The 18,240-nt window shown below is 40.2% G+C and overlaps 1 protein-coding gene across 1 annotated transcript in view; it reads right to left on the reverse strand.

Annotated features, from left to right (window-relative positions):
* The window catches only part of tnnc1b (troponin C type 1b (slow)), a 63,376-nt gene that overhangs the window by 407 nt on the left and 44,729 nt on the right, over positions 1–18,240 (reverse strand). The window contains exon 5 of the mRNA XM_034173130.1: positions 15,536–15,672. Within this exon, the coding sequence (XP_034029021.1) occupies positions 15,536–15,672 (137 nt within the window). The remainder of the gene's footprint in view (positions 1–15,535; positions 15,673–18,240) is intronic.

Consider the following 18,240-nt stretch of genomic DNA (forward strand, 5'->3'; position numbering starts at 1 on the left):
GGAGCACTGCGGTGTTTTGCTGTATCTGTTAGCTGTTTAATCTGCGCAGTTAGATTGATCTAGTTACCTAGATAACGATTTGTTTCACAGTGTAATCTTCACGTGCCTTAACTAAAGCACTCCCTCTGCTGAATCACCTCTAAATTATTTACACGTTATTCACTTTGCGTGTTTTTAGGAATACGCTAGCTTAGCGCAGCTACTAGCTCTTAGCTGGTTTAGCATGGCGGCTTCTCCTGTCTCTCCCGCACTTTTCTGCTCTGGGTGTGAAATGTTTAGTTATTCCTCGGCCTCCTTTAGTAGTAATGGTACTTGTAATAAGTGTAGCTTATTCGTAGCTTTGGAGGCCAGGCTGGGCGAATTGGAGACTCGGCTCCGCACCGTGGAAAAGTCTACAGCTAGCCAGGCCCCTGTAGTCGGTGCGGACCAAGGTAGCTTAGCCGCTGTTAGTTTCCCTCTGGCAGATCCCGAGCAGCCGGGAAAGCAGGCCGACTGGGTGACTGTGAGGAGGAATCGTAGCCCTAAACAGAAGCCCCGTGTACACCACCAACCCTTTCACATTTCTAACCGTTTTTCCCCACTCGGCGACACACCCGCCGAGGAACAAACTCTGGTTATTGGCGACTGTTTTGAGAAATGTGAAGTTAGTGACACCAGCAACCATAGTCAATTGTCTTCCGGGGGCCAGAGCAGGCGACATTGAAGGAAATTTGAAACTGCTGGCTAAGGCTAAGCGTAAATTTGGTAAGACTGAAATTCACGTCGGCAGTAATGACACCTGGTTACACCAATCGGAGGTCACTAAAATTAACATTGAATCGGTGTGTAACTTTGCAAAAACAATGTCGGACTCTGTATTTTTCTCTGGGCCCCTCCCCAATCGGACCGGGAGTGACATGTTTAGCCGCATGTTCTCCTTGAATTGCTGGCTGTGTGAGTGGTGTCCAAAAAATGAGGTGGGCTTCATAGATAATTGGCAAAGCTTCTGGGGAAAACCTGGTCTTGTTAGGAGAGACGGCATCCATCCCACTTTGGATGGAGCAGCTCTCATTTCTAGAAATCTGGCCAATTTTCTTAAATCCTCCAAACCGTGACTATCCAGGGTTGGGACCAGGAAGCAGAGTTGTAGTCTTACACACCTCTCTGCAGCTTCTCTCCCCCTGCCATCCCCTCATTACCCCATCCCCTAGAGACGGTGCCTGCTCCCAGACTACCAATAACCAGCAAAAATCTATTTAAGCATAAAAATTCAAAAAGAAAAAATAATATAGCACCTTCAACTGCACCACAGACTAAAACAGTTAAATGTGGTCTATTAAACATTAGGTCTCTCTCTTCTAAGTCCCTGTTAGTAAATGATATAATAATTGATCAACATATTGATTTATTCTGCCTTACAGAAACCTGGTTACAGCAGGATGATTATGTTAGTTTAAATGAGTCAACACCCCCGAGTCACACTAACTGCCAGAACGCTCGTAGCACGGGCTGAGGCGGAGGATTAGCAGCAATCTTCCATTCCAGCTTATTAATTAATCAAAAACCCAGACAGAGCTTTAATTCATTTGAAAGCTTGACTCTTAGTCTTGTCCATCCAAATTGGAAGTCCCAAAAACCAGTTTTATTTGTTGTTATCTATCGTCCTCCTGGTCGTTACTGTGAGTTTCTCTGTGAATTTTCAGAACTTTTGTCTGACTTAGTGCTTAGCTCAGATAAGATAATTATAGTGGGCGATTTTAACATCCACACAGATGCTGAGAATGACAGCCTCAACACTGCATTTAATCTATTATTAGACTCAATTGGCTTTGCTCAAAATGTAAATGAGTCCACCCACCACTTTAATCATATCTTAGATCTTGTTCTGACTTATGGTATGGAAACTGAAGACTTAACAGTATTCCCTGAAAACTCCTTTCTGTCTGATCATTTCTTAATAACATTTACATTTACTCTGATGGACTACCCAGCAGTGGGGAATAAGTTTCATTACACTAGAAGTCTTTCAGAAAGCGCTGTAACTAGGTTTAAGGATATGATTCCTTCTTTATGTTCCCTAATGCCATATACCAACACAGTGCAGAGTAGCTACCTAAACTCTGTAAGTGAGATAGAGTATCTCGTCAATAGTTTTACATCCTCATTGAAGACAACTTTGGATGCTGTAGCTCCTCTGAAAAAGAGAGCTTTAAATCAGAAGTGCCTGACTCCATGGTATAACTCACAAACTCGCAGCTTAAAGCAGATAACCCGTAAGTTGGAGAGGAAATGGTGTCTCACTAATTTAGAAGATCTTCACTTAGCCTGGAAAAAGAGTCTGTTGCTCTATAAAAAAGCCCTCCGTAAAGCTAGGACATCTTACTACTCATCACTAATTGAAGAAAATAAGAACAACCCCAGGTTTCTTTTCAGCACTGTAGCCAGGCTGACAAAGAGTCAGAGCTCTATTGACCCGAGTATTCCTTTAACTTTAACTAGTAATGACTTCATGACTTTCTTTGCTAATAAAATTTTAACTATTAGAGAAAAAAATTACTCATAACCATCCCAAAGACGTATCATTATCTTTGGCTGCTTTCAGTGATGCCTGTATTTGGTTAGACTCTTTCTCTCAGATGAGAGTTATTTTCATTAGGTACTTCATCCAAACCATCAACATGTCTATTAGACCCCAGTTCTACCAGGCTGCTCAAGGAAGCCCTACCATTATTTAATGCTTCGATCTTAAATATGATCAATCTATCTTTATTAGTTGGCTATGTACCACAGGCTTTTAAGGTGGCAGTAATTAAACCATTACTTAAAAAGCCATCACTTGACCCAGCTATCTTAGCTAATTATAGGCCAATCTCCAACCTTCCTTTTCTCTCAAAAATTCTTGAAAGGGTAGTTGTTAAACAGCTAACTGATCATCTGCAGAGGAATGGTCTATTTGAAGAGTTTCAGTCAGGTTTTAGAATTCATCATAGTACAGAAACAGCATTAATGAAGGTTACAAATGATCTTCTTATGGCCTCAGACAGTGGACTCATCTCTGTGCTTGTTCTGTTAGACCTCAGTGCTGCTTTTGATACTGTTGACCATAAAATTTTATTACAGAGATTAGAGCATGCCATAGGTATTAAAGGCACTGCGCTGCGGTGGTTTGAATCATATTTATCTAATAGATTACAATTTGTTCATGTAAATGGGGAATCTTCTTCACAGACTAAGGTTAATTATGGAGTTCCACAAGGTTCTGTGCTAGGACCAATTTTATTCACTTTATACATGCTTCCCTTAGGCAGTATTATTAGACGGCATTGCTTAAATTTTCACTGTTACACAGATGATACCCAGCGTTATCTATCCATGAAGCCAGAGGACACACACCAATTAGCTAAACTGCAGGATTGTCTTACAGACATAAGGACATGGATGACCTCTAATTTCCTGCTTTTAAACTCAGATAAAACTGAAGTTATTGTACTTGGCCCCACAAATCTTAGAAACATGGTGTCTAACCAGATCCTTACTCTGGATGGCATTACCGTGACCTCTAGTAATACTGTGAGAAATCTTGGAGTCATTTTTGATCAGGATATGTCATTCAAAGCGCATATTAAACAAATATGTAAGACTGCTTTTTTGCATTTATGCAATATCTCTAAAATTAGAAAGGTCTTGTCTCAGAGTGATGCTGAAAAACTAATTCATGCATTTATTTCCTCTAGGCTGGACTATTGTAATTCATTATTATCAGGTTGTCCTAAAAGTTCCCTGAAAAGCCTTCAGTTAATTCAAAATGCTGCAGCTAGAGTACTGACGGGGACTAGAAGGAGAGAGCATATCTCACCCATATTGGCCTCTCTTCATTGGCTTCCTGTTAATTCTAGAATAGAATTTAAAATTCTTCTTCTTACTTATAAGGTTTTGAATAATCAGGTCCCATCCTAGGGTTTGTAAGAGTAGAATGGGAGGCAGAGCCTTCAGCTTTCAGGCTCCTCTCCTGTGGAACCAGCTCCCAATTCGGATCAGGGAGACAGACACCCTCTCTACTTTTAAGATTAGGCTTAAAACTTTCCTTGTTGCTAAAGCTTATAGTTAGGGCTGGATCAGGTGACCCTGAACCATCCCTTAGTTATGCTGCTATAGACTTAGACTGCTGGGGGGTTCCCATAATGCACTGAGTGTTTCTTTCTCTTTTTGCTCTGTATGCACCACTCTGCATTTAATCATTAGTGATCGATCTCTGCTCCCCTCCACAGCATGTCTTTTTCCTGGTTCTCTCCCTCAGCCCCAACCAGTCACAGCAGAAGACTGCCCCTCCCTGAGCCTGGTTCTGCTGGAGGTTTCTTCCTGTTAAAAGGGAGTTTTTCCTTCCCACTGTTGCCAAGTGCTTGCTCACAGGGGGTCGTTTTGACCGTTGGGGTTTATCCGTAATTATTGTATGGCTTTGCCTTACAATATAAAGCGCCTTGGGGCAACTGTTTGTTGTGATTTGGTGCTATATAAATAAAATTGTTTTGATTTGATTTATTTGTACGTCCGTATGACTCTGAAACTCGGAAAAATCCGTATAATTTACGGACTATAGGTTGACATGAAAACCCACTGAAAAGCTGTGTTCACCGCGGGGACACGTTTGGCACTATTCAGGATTATTCTAGATATTTTTTTTTTTTTTTTTTTTTTTAACTGATGACGAACGATGCGTTAAAAAATTTGACTGATGCAACTGCATCGGTCCAAACTGGTCTGGATCCAGGCCTGACACAGTGGTAAACATACCACTGTCCCAGCTTTTTTGAAACGTGTTGCAGGCATCCATTTCAAAAGGAGCAAATATTTGCACAAAAATAATAACATTTATCAGTTTGAACACTAAATATCTTGTCTTTGTGGTGTATTTAATTGAATATAGGTTGAGGAGGATTTGCAAATCATAGTATTCTGTTTTTAATTTACATTTTACACAACGTCCCAACTTCATCGGAATTGGGGCTGTATGTATAAAGCAGAATTAAAAACATGGAGTCTTTGCAACAATCTTCCTCACAGGTTTTAATAACAAAGAAGAGAGCAAAGGTTTCAAATGACAACATGTAAATTGAATGCAAAATCTTTACATGAAACTTTTTTTCCTTTAGAATACTATCCCCTTCAGTTGCTCTGCCCACAGTGTCATCGGGTCAGTGACAAATACACTAACAACCATTGTGCCTCTTATTCTTCACTGTAGAAATACATTTCAATCCAAAATAGAAAAGACCTTTTCAGTGTTTTAGACCACAAGACTGCAACTCAGTCTGACATTTTGTCCACGAGATGCTGAAACCAACGAGGGTAAAACATGTTAATTTGCAGGATGAAGCCCATTTTAAAGTGGGCTCTGAAACGTCTGGTTAGTGGGGCATATTTCAGCTCTCAGCCCATCAGCACCTGATATTCAGGTTTAGAAATCGATTGGTCGGTCACCGCGTCCTCACACTTGATAAACGTGATTCAAGACCCTCAAGTGAGAGTGTTAGGGTTCAAGGGAGGGGCTAGAAGATCAAGAATACAGATCTAATCGTATCTTGTAGGAAAACATTCCGTCACTCAGACCTGGTTGGACTTCATAAAGGACCAAACACCTGAGTGGACTGTGTGCTCGAGGGACTTGTACTTCTGACACTATATGATGTCGCTGTCCAAGTTAAAAAACAGAAAAAATAGTAGTTGTGGGCACATCCAGTCCAGATTAGGCCAGGTGCAGGATAATCAAGAATAGCAGACAAAAAAGAAGGAAAATCCGCTGTCCAAGTTAAGACACTCCGATTCAGGAATGTCAGCATGTTATCAAAACAAAAATCCCACACTAGAGTTGTGTTGTGCTAAATTTATTTGCTTCAGTGTCAACAATTTGACAAGACTTCATTCATCCCTAATGAACGAGTAAATGCACATTGTTACCCACTTAATGATTTACTGAATAATTTAACCTTCCTGTTGTGACATTTGATATTTTCATGCGATGATTAATTTTGCACTTAGCAGCTACAGTTCTTCCAAGAAATCAGTGTGTCACCAAACTCTTGGTCGTCTTACCCGCTTCACTGGACCGCGTGAGTAAAGTTACCAGACGACGGCTATGATTGTTTCATTAGCTAATTGGATTCATGGCACCAGGTAAGAGTGGCGAGACATTAAATTCTGCAGAGTTAAACAGATAGGACGACTGTGTATTTAGAAAAAAATAAACCATCAGTGTTAAATCAGCTTCATCATAGTTGATGATGATGATGTAGAAACATATTCAATTTACTCTAGAGTGGGAACAAATATGAGCCTATTTTACTCTGCAAAAAAAAAAAAAAAAAACCTCAGACCTCAGGAGGGCTCATCCTATAGTGCTTTATTCCACATCTTTCCAGCTGCAGTGTGTGTGTGTGTGTGTGTGTGTATAAAGCGCCTTGGGGCAACTGTTTGTTGTGATTTGGCGCTATATAAATAAAATTGATTTGATTTTGATTTGATTTATTAAACATTTTTCCTTATTACAAACACACAAATAAAAACAAACAAAACAAAAACAGAACAGCACAGTACATGTATACAAGCAACTGACTGGCAGCCAGTAGTCTGAGGATGTTTACAGCAACTACCGCAAAATAAAATAAAAATAAGATAAAGTACAAATTTGTTGGCAATTTCAAATCACTAATCTTTTGATTTGCAGACCGTCCAGAGCATGCTCCCATTTTTTAAACAAGTTGGCTTTACCATTAAGACGATATCTTAAACGTTCCAAAGTCACTATCTCAGAAATTAAAATATTTCCACATTTGAATGGAAGGGGCATCACCACCGACCCATTTGGACATTACGGTCTTTCTAGCCAATTTGGGGAAGTTCCAGGGGTGAACTTGCTGTAGATATAAGGAAAGATATAAACATTATGCAATATATTATATTGCATCTCCTTATACCGATTACATACTGATATTTTTGAAGGCAATATTAAACTTTCTTTCCAAGCATCATCCTCAATTGTCGTTTTAAGCACTAAGTTCCATGAGAGGTGTAGATATTTAAGCCGATTCTTTTTATTATTATTATTTGAAGCTCAGAATAGAATTTTGAAATAAAATTACTTTTTGACAGTCTAAGATAGTTTGCTCGAGCAAATGAGAGTCTGGTGCCAGCTCCAGACACTTCCATTTTGATTTAACAAAATGTATAAGTTGAAGATACTTATAGAAGTCTCCAGAAGGAATATTATATTTGTTTTGCAAGCCCTCAAATGATTTAAATTTTCCATTGTCCCATAGATCGTGCATCCTCCTAATGCCAGCTTCTTGCCATGCCTTGAGATTGGGACCATCACCCCCTGCCTTCAGGTCTGGGTTATCCACCAGTGTCATCAGAGTGGATAGTTTCGAATTTTTTCCAAACATTTTTTTCAAAATGTTCCATGATCTGAGAGCATTGTTAATTAAATAATGATCCCTAATTATGACTGGCAATTCCTTGTTTGGCTTATCTAAAAGATTTATTGGAAAGGCAGGTTCACAAAGCGTTTTTTCAATCTCAAGCCATGGCATCTCTAAATCTCCACAGGTCCACATGGATATGACTTGTGCGTGTATAGAGAGTACATAGTTTTCAATGTTTGGTAAGCCCCATCCACCTTGTTCTTTTGGTAGTTGTAATACATCAATTTTAATCTTAGGTTTTCTGCCTGTCCAAATAAAATCAGATATTGCCTTATTTATATCACTAACATCTTATGCATTTAATAAAACAAAAAGCATTGTAACAGGATACGTTATTTTTGGGAGGATTACCATCTTGACAAGGTTGACCCTACCAAGGAATGAGATGGGAAGCTTTTTCCAGGTGACTAATTTTTCTTTTATGTGAAGAATTAAAGTATTAATATTTTCTGAGTAGATTTGGCTAGGCTTAGGTGTAATGCGAATTCCCAGGTATTTAAAACCGGTAGGGGCACAACAAAATGGTTTAATAGAGGTTGGGTCAAGCCTGTTGCCGTTAACTATAGGCATTATTTCTAATTTCTCAAAGTTAACCTTGTATCCAGAAATCTGTCCAAATTGTTTTACACAGGTAATAAGGGCTGGAAGAGATTTCTCAGGTTCTGTTAGAGTTAAAAGGACATCATCCGCATATAACAAAATTTTATACTGTCTCGTACCAGTAGTTGTTCCGGTTATATTTTGGTCCTGTCTCATGGCTATGGCTAGTGGCTCTATAGCTAAACAAAACAAAAGAAGCGATAAAGGGCTTCCCTGCGCTGTTCCTCTTCCAAGTCTAAATGGTGAAGACAGAAGACCATTTGTCAAGACAGAGGCCTTTGGTTCCTTATAAAGTAGTTTTATCCAACTTATAAATTTTGCTTGGAATCCAAATTTTTTGAGCACTTCAAACATATACTCCAACTCAATGCGACCGAAGGCTTTTTCAGCATCCATCAAAACAATTGCACCAGGTATTTGACAATGATTAAGACAGTGAATGATATCAATTAAACGTCTTGTATTATTTGATGATAGGCATTTTTTCATAAAGCCAGTTTGGTCCTTATTTATTATATTTGGAACAACCTTTTCTAATCTGTCAGCCAGTATCTTTGAAAGGATCTTCATATCCACCCCAAGCAAACTGACTGGACAGTACGAGGAGCACAGTTCCGGGTCTTTGTCTCTTTTTGGTATAACGGTTATGTTCGTATTGTACATTGTTTGTGGTAATTTATTATTTTCGAAAGCTTTATTAAAGACTCTTTGCAATAGTTTAGACAATTTCCCTTTCAGAACTTTAAAAAATTCTGCAGGGTATCCATCGGCTCCAGGACCTTTGGCCAATTTAAGTGATGCTATTGCTCTGTCAATTTCCAATAATGCTATGGGATCTTCTAGTGATTTAGCTTGTTCTGTTGATAGTTTAGGTATATTCAAATTATCAAAAAATGTACTTTTGTTCAGTTGCTCTAGATCGACCTCTGACCTATATAATTTTTCATAAAATTGTTTAAAGCAATCATTGATAGCCTTTGCTTAACACCCTTATCATCACATATTGCGGTGATAAATACACTACCAGGGGAGCCTCTAGTCAGTCTAGCCAATAATTTATTTGGTTTGTTTCCAAATTCAAAAAAATCTTTGTTTTGCATATAGAATGTCTTTTCTGCATTCTTTGTGATCATATCACTAAGTAATGCTCTATATGTCCTAATTTCTACCAACATATCATCCAGTTTAGATACAGAATATTCTTCCTCTAGTCTTTTAATTTTATTTTCAAGATCAGTCTGTTCCCTTATTCGTTCCCTCTTTTTATTACTTGAATATGATATTATTATGCCCCGCATATTAGCCTTATAGGCATCCCAGATAATCCTAGGGCCAGCATCAGCGTTATTAAAACTTAAATAAGTGTCTGTTTGATCTTCCAGGTGTTTAATAAACGCATCATTGAGAAGACGTAAACGCTTCATTCTCCACGATATCGTTTGAGGTGCCGGGGTGGTTGCATTTTTATACTGACTGGAGCATGATCAGAGAGTGAGATAATGCCTATATCTGACGCCTCAACCAGATGTGCCAGCTGTTTTGACAAAAATATGTAATCTATGCGTGACATTGAGGAATGAGGTAATGAATGAAATGTAAAGCTTTTTACTGTGGGCTTAAAATGCCTCCAGATGTCAGTTAATTCAAGTTCTTCTATAATATTCATTACTGCTCTTGCCTGTTTTGGTTGGATGCTACTCGGTGAGCATCTGTCCATTTTTGGACAAATAGAGCAGTTCCAGTCTCCTGCTAGTAGCATATTTGGACAATCCATCTCCACAATCCAGTTGAGGAGTGAGGCACAAAAATCCTCATTGTGTACATTAGGACAATAGACATTACCCAATAAAATAGGCTCACCGTATAAGACACCCTTACTTAAAATGATTCTGCCCTCTGTATCTTTAAATGTGTCTGTAAGGTTAAAGGGCAGTTTCTTATGTATTAATATTATTACTCCTCTTTTATTTGTTGAAAAGGACGAAAAATAGATTTGACCTACCCACTCCCTTAAATATTTCCTGTGTTCTTCATCACTTAGGTGGGTCTCCTGCAGTAAGGCTATTTGGATTCTGTCCTTTTTTAAACTATTAAGAATTGCTTTTCTTTTAACCACATTATTTGACCCTTTGACATTCCAAGTATGTATCCTTATATCCATTTACATGTTGTTTTGTATATATTTGCTGCATTTAGTACAAAATAAGTTTGCCTTAATAATCCTTCCTGTGCTGACAGACTAACAAAGAGATCCAAGCAAAAACAGAACACATAGCTTGGATTTAACCCACTTAGGCTCATGTACAACAGAAACACTGCTGTAATGTGTAAATACAAAAAACAAATCTAAAAATAAAAATGAAATAATCTTGTTATACCCCACTCCTAGGCCGAAGTATAACGGGAGTAACGAAGCTATATATAAAAATAACAAAACAAAGAAGCGTCAACTGCACTGCCCCCTGGGCCTTGATATTTGAGGCCTGCCATAAAAGTACTACAGTCATTTATCCAGCAGTTACGTAGAACAACTCTGTAACTGTATATAACAAGGAGCAACCGATATTTCCCACTTAACTAGCTATTCGTTTTTATGCTCGTAACCATATGATATCAGCCCGGTTAAGCACACAAGTCCAATTTTACAAAGTCTTGGTTACCTGTAGCGTAGTGGTTACGTGTGTATTTGGGAAGCTAGACTTTTCCCCCCGGAAGTGTCTTCATGAAGTTATTGATCTCATCCATATTGGATAAAGCTGTAGTTTTTCCATTCTGATGAAAGATCTTGATCACCGCTGGGTACAGGAAAGCATACCAGATTCCTGCTTCCCGGAGCCGCTGTCGTGGCCCGCCAACTCCTGCCTCCGTTTAACCACCTCAGCCGAGAAATCTTGATAAAAGGAGACCTGTCGGTCCTCCAGGCTCACTCTCCCCTTCTTCATGGCAGCGTAGAGGATCTTGCCTTTGTTGGTGTAGTTATGTAGTCTCACCAGGACTGCTCTCGGACCATCTCTGGCTCGTCCAGTTGGGGGTCCCGTGTGGTGGGCTCTTTCGATTTTGATCCGCTTTTCTGGCATGTCCAATATTTCAGGAATCCACTGCTCGAAAAAAGTCACTGTGTCCCGTCCCTCGAGCACCTCTCTCAGTCCCATAATTCTCACATTCTGACGGCGGCTTTGATTTTCGTAACTGTCAAGGCGCTCCAGTGCTCTTTTCAGAGATTTTTCCACAAAATCCAGCCTTGGTGCTGTAGTCACAGATGCATCCTCCAGATCAGACACATGCTTTTCCACCTCATTCAGCCTTGTAGCCACAGCATCGAACTTACAGGAGAGGTCGGTCACTGGCTTGAGTATGGAAGCGAGTTGTTTATTTAGCATTTGCTCAATGTTCTTGGTCACTCGTTCCACTATCACGTCTTCTCTTTGAGGCTCATCATTTACCTCGCTGTCAGTGATCACCTGGTCTTGGTCAGCCTCCCTGCTATCAGCGTGGCTGCTAGTAATCTCCGTTTCGGCGCTGGTCTCCGAACCATGTTGGCTAGCATAAGCTAAGCTAGCATTAGCATTAGCCTTGCGACCACTAGCCTTTCCTGTCTTTCGTTTATTTGATGCAGGATTCCCAAAAAAGTTGTCCAGAGACATGTTTACACTTTTGTCTTCATTTGTAACAAAGCACATGGCAAAGGTATAGTTTAAAATATAGTTTTACACAAGCCCAAGGAGCAGTCAAAGAAAACACCTCTACCCTACAGCATGCATGACATCACCCCCCTACTGTAGCACGTTTTACAGGAAGGGTTGCGCTATTTTTCTGTCTCACCAGCATAACAGAAAAGCAACTTGTCTTCACAATAACCCAAAAATGTGAGTTCCAGCACATTTTGCCAACTGTTTTAAAATGTTACGGGACAACTGAATTTAACTTTTTAGACCAATTAAATTAAAGATGCACATGAGCTCATAGTTACTATTTACTTTGATGAGACTGATTTGAGAAAAAGATTCAAATAAAAACTTGCCAGTGTCTGAATATATATATGCACACATATACAGTGAGGCAAATAAGTGATCCACTGTTGAGTTTGCAAGTTTGCCCACCTACAAAGAATGTAGAGGTCTGTAATTTTTATCGTAGGTACACTTCAACTGTGAGAGTATGGAAGCCTGTTTGCGCCACTTGAAAAAAAGTTTTTTTGATTAATTGCGAGATAGTATCTCACACTTCTGACCTATTATCTCACAATTCTGAGTTACTATCTCACAATTCTGAGTTACTATCTTGCAATTCTGAGTTACTATCTCGCAATTCTGAGTTACTATATCGCAATTCTGAGTTACTATATCGCAATTCTGAGTTACTATATCACAATTCTGACTTATCTCACAATTCTGACTTATCTCACAATTCTGACTTATCTCACAATTCTGACTTATTATCTAGCAATTCTGACTTATTATCTAGCAATTCTGAGTTATTATCTAGCAATTCTGAGTTACTATCTAGCAATTCTGAGTTACTATCTCGCAATTCTGACTTATTATCTCGCAATTCTGACTTATTATCTCGCAATTCTGACTTATTATCTCGCAATTCTGACTTACTATCTCGCAATTCCGAGATACTTTACGTTACGAAATGCATTGCCCCCTACATGGTCATTCCATTCGATCACTGAAAGCTATTTTCGGTGTGGTTTCACAAACAGTGAGATTCGGACGCTATTACATGAGGAGGATGACATTGAAATAAGCCTCCGAACTTTACAAAGAACTTTGGCAAGGAACCATCTCTGGCGCAGGCGAAATAAAACGGATGTTGTCAAGGTGGCGGAGTTCATCCATCAGCAGCTACAGGTGTCGGGTCAACAACTCGGCTACAGATGGATGCACCAGAAGTGCTAGATGGCTGGCATAACCACGGACAGAGAAACTGTCCGTCTGTTGTTAAGACTCATGGATGGTGGTGGCGTAGATTTACGAGCAAGGCATCGCTTGAGACGTGTTGTGCCGGATTCAGCACCCCTGCCGTGAAATGCACCCCCTTCGCGGGAAGGCGCATTTGAACCTCGTCGCCTTCAAACTCACATTTAACAGCACAGATACACAGTTTGCGCAACAAAAACGTACACAGATCAATATGATCCTTATTCTATGTCAAGTGAACAGAATATGTTCATATTTACGAGCACTAATTGGCTGTTTTTGTTCAGTAGGAACGAAGCGTCTGATATTATGTTTATTTTATGACATTTCATCACACGATGGTGTTTGTTTTAGTGTTTATTTGTTAAATGATTTTAATTTTATTCATTGATTGACGTTATAAATGAATATGCAGCTTGAATCACTGTGGAACTTTTGAGGACCCTGTTGAAATTAGCATCCATTCCTATTGTCTGTATATGTATTATGTCTGTACATAATATATTAATTTATTCAGAGTATCCTAATCATCATCATTATAATTATTAGTATGATGAAAACTATTATTATTGTTGTGATAAAAAAAATTACAACACAAAAGTGAAAAGAACGTGTATTTTTGGAAGTGTGTGTTAGATATATTTTCTGCATACGAGGTCTGCGAGAAAAATAACGTACCTTTTTATTTTTTTCAAAAACTATATGGATTTGAATCACGTGCGATTACATCAGCCAACCTTGAGCCCTCGTGTGCACGTGTGAGTTTTTTCACGCCTGTTGGTTACGTCATTCGCCTGTGGGCAGGCTTTGAGTGAGCACTGGTCCACCCCCCTCGTCGGAATTCCTTTGTCTGACTTCTTCCTGAGAGACTGGCGCTTTGCTTTATCAAAACTTTTTCAGAACCTGTGAGGCAGATCGAAGTGGACACCATTCGAGAAATTCAGCTGGTTTTCGGTGAAAATTTTAACGGCTGATGAGAGATTATGGAGTCTTACTGTCGCTTTTAGGACTTCCCACGGAGCGGGACGTCGCGCCGCGCTCTGAGGTGCCGTCGTCAGCCTGTTTCGAGCTGAAAACCTCCAAATTTAAGCCTCTGTTGACCCAGGACGTCGTGAGAGAACAGAGAAGTTTCAGAAGAGCTCGGGATCAGCAGTTTATCCGGACATTCCACTGTTAAAGGAGATTTTGTAATGAAAGACGTGCGGACGGATTGGTGCGTTGGCAGGCAGCCGCTCATTGCCCGGCGCCACAGGAAAAACACCTCCGTGTTGATAACCATTTGTAAAAACCAGGCGGCTTTTGATGGCTTTCAGTTGAGTATCTGAGAAATTGTTTAACAGCTGGACATGTTCCAACTTGTCCTTAAGGTTTCCAACGGAGGTGTTACAAAATAGAAGTAAAAATAAAATTAAATAATATAATTACAGTGTGTATATGATAACAAAAACCTAAACAATTTATGAATACAAGACAGTAAAAATTGTTGAGGTCTAATGCTCTAAAAACATTCTGGACTCATACACCATTCCAACTCATTATAGAAACTTTGCTCAATTTATTATTACCATATATATCAGCGGAGCAGATATGTGGATAAATCCTGACTTTGACGATAAAAGCATGAAATTTGGCACAGTGTTTGAGCATACCCTAAAGATAAGTTTTGACTATAGGGGAATCGCATGAAAGCTCTTGGAGTTAATACACTACTGTAAAAACTCTGCCGTGGCGGACACGGTGGCGATCCATAAAAAACCATAACATCCCTCCCTGACTCATCCTTTGGGATATAAATATTACCACTGCATTCCTCATCCTTAAAAATGTAGGACTAGGCACCAAAATCAAGAGCCTTGATGGTCTAGAGCCTGAGCTACTAATAAAACAACAATGCATGGCAGCCATCTTGAAAAATGGCCACACCTGCGATTCCCCTAAAGCCAAAAATGATTTGTTTAGTATGCTCTAACTGTGTGCCAAATTTCATGCTTTTATCGTCAAAGTCATGATTCCTTCAAATATTGTGCATATCTGCTCCACTATATATATATATATATATATATATATATATATATATATATATATATATATATATATATATATATATATTCAAATCCCACCCCTACCACATTTCTCCATGTAATGTGGAGTTGCGTCAGGAAGGGCATCCGGGGTAAAACCTGTGCCAATTCAACATGCAGATCCACCTTGGATTTGCTGTGGCGACCCCGAGTGCAAACAAGGGAGCAGCCGAAGGGACTTTACTATATATATGCGGCGGCAGAGGCCTGCACGAGTCGCTGTGCATGTGGTAGTCAGTAAACCTCACTCATCAGCTAATAGGACTCTGTGGCCACAGGACCAGAAGCTCAGGTTTTTGGCCTGATGGTTAGAGCTACTGCCTTCCATGCTGCAGATTATGAGGTCATGTCACGAGGGGAGTAAGTGGGAGGAGTCAAAACAACAACGCTGTTGATATAGTCCTCCTGGTTGCTAGAGGGCACTGTTTCTTGTTAGTAAAATGTGTTGGTTAGTGTCTGCTGGTTCCCGTACCATCATAGTCAATTTTGCCGTCATTGTTTTTGTCACCGTCCTTCATCAGCTCCTCGATGTCATCTTCAGTGATGACCTCGCCAGTGGACTCCAGCATGGACTTCAGCTCCTCCAAGTCTATGTAGCCATCTCCATTCCTCCAAACACAGTGAAAGAAGTCTTAGACATATTTTTAACTCTTAACCACAGGTGTGCCTAGCAGTGTCACTGCTAGTTTGCTATTTTCATGCTCAGCGCTCACTGCTGGTGTGTAATTGTGCTCATCTGTGCACCCATTCATGCATTGGTCTTGAAATTATGTACAAAGGCTCCACAGACCACCAAATCCAATCCTTCAAATGGTGATACAAGCACTAAATTTGGCACAAATACTCCTGAGACACCACTCTTTTGGAAAAGCGACTGGTCACTTGAATTTTTAATAGGTTTGAATTACACAGAGATCAAAATCTAAAAATGCTTCAGTCATATTAAAAACTCACTCATCGTCAGCCATTTACTCTGAATAAGAATAACACAAATACGGGGAGAACATGCAAACTCCACTCAGGAATACCACAGGTGGGACTCGATCCCATGACCTTCTTGCTGTGAGGTAACAGTGCTAACCACTAAGCCACTGTGCTGCCATATTGAAAACTACACCACATTATTTGTCTGATCATGAAGATTCTAATCTGTGCCTGAATGTTCTGGAGACTAACAATTTTTTTGGGAAGCAAAGATGTCGCCTGTGTTTGGCCTTGCCGTCGCTGCTGCTGTCCGTGTAGCTGCTCGCTGGGTGTACGACCGTCGGGCTCTGCTAAATATCCGAGCTTCTTTGGAGAATCACTGTGCTCCGTTCTCGTCTGTTGCTGATGTTCCCTTTCAGTGGCCTCCGTTTGTGCCATTAGCTGGTGATGCTAGTGCCAATCAGTTCCACAGGAGTTCCCGTGGATGCAGATGGAAGACGGATACAAGCGCTGGAGTCCAGGTGAGGCTGAGGCTGCTCTGGAAACGTGGAGTTGTGGCAAAACATTGTCGTTCCCTTTTGATCACCCTGCGGATGTGAGGACACACGGCCTGTCTCCCTCGATCATCACGGGAGATCTTGCTGTCTCCGTCAGGTGTCTCCTGACTTTCCCACAGCTGTGATGCCCCCCCCCCCCCCCCCCCCCCCCGCCGGTGTGTGATATCAGCGGGCACAGTGGATGGTCTCCGCGGGTCGTGGCACCTTGCCCTGCCTGTCCTCTGAGGTGAACCCGGCTCCAGCTCCTTTTAGGACGGCGCTGATTAATAATATTTTTCTCCTGAATGATTATATTCTGTCCAAGGACCTGGACTTTTTGTTTCTGACTGAAACTTGGCAGAGGGAAATGGAACACGCTGCCCACCCCCCAACCCCACTGTCTGTTTTTTAGGAGCAGCTTCGCGTGCCGATGATGAGCACACAGACTTTCTCATCATTTGAATCTCAGATCTTAACAGTTGGACGAATCGATCCTTTTTATTCTGTTTTATAATATACCGTCCACCTGGTCCATGCACCTGCTTCCTGAAGGACTCTAGTGACTTTTTATCTGCCACTCTGAAGCTGTCCAGACTTTTAATTGTTGTATTGTTGATTTTAATTTTCACATTGACGATGCTTCAGATAAATCTGCTGCTCAATGGAATCTCTGAATCTGATCCAAGTGTCTGTTCATGTCTGAGATCTTGTTTTTACTCTCGGTCTAAATATTGACTCTGTTTATTCTGAAGACTTTTTTTTTTTAATTTCTGATCATGTTTGTGTTCTTTTTAATCTGGATTGTCTGTCTGCTCCTCATGTGATTTGCTCTCACATTTTTTATCATCTTCCTGCAGGTGCACTTTCTGTTGCTTTTAATCTTGATGAGATTTTGATTTCAGATGATGTAAATATTTTAGTTAACTCTTTTAATTACCACTGCCTGACAGAGTGGCTCCTGTTAAAACCAGTCACGCCTCTTTGAATAACTCCTGCCCCTGGATGAATGACAGTATTTGCAGTTTGAAGAGAACCTGTCGGAAAGTGGAGTGTTTGTGTAATTCTAAAAATCACCTCCTTCATTTAAAGGAGATCTTAATTTTTTTTAATAATATATTGAAAGGTGAGTGCTGCCGATGTTTTAAATTAATTTCAATTATTTTAAATTTCAGCCATCGAAATCCAAAAATGTTGACACAATCGGATATATTTGTTATGGTTAGAGGTTCGGGTGGGACTGAACCATTGTAGGCAATGGATGTAAATGCAGGGAGCTGGACACGGAGAAGAATACAAAGGAAAATATATTTATTTATAATAAATAAAGTAAAGATGCTGCACTGGGGTGCCTGCAGTGCGGCGAGATGGCCCGCCTCCTGGCAGTGAAATGAGGGAGCTGCAGGATCCCGAGCCAGTCTTGAAGGATAACAACTAAGGTTTCAGGGTTCAGGACCAGGTGGAACGCTTGCCTCCAAGACCAGGAACTATGAGGAATACAGACACACAGGGTGAATGAATGCACTTGTAACGCTGGAGCCTCAAAACAGTCACGGTTAATAAAAGATTTAACACAGGTTGTTTCAGAGGTCAGGAAATAAAGTTTTCTTCTTAAGAAATAAAGTTCTCTGTTCAGGAATTGTTCATAGTTCATAAGTTGTATCCAAATGTCAGAGGTTAAGTGCTGCGTGTTGTGACGCAGTTACAATTAAGCAGGACT

This window comes from Thalassophryne amazonica, chromosome 6 (genome assembly GCF_902500255.1).
Source record: "Thalassophryne amazonica chromosome 6, fThaAma1.1, whole genome shotgun sequence".
NCBI lineage: Eukaryota > Metazoa > Chordata > Actinopteri > Batrachoidiformes > Batrachoididae > Thalassophryne > Thalassophryne amazonica.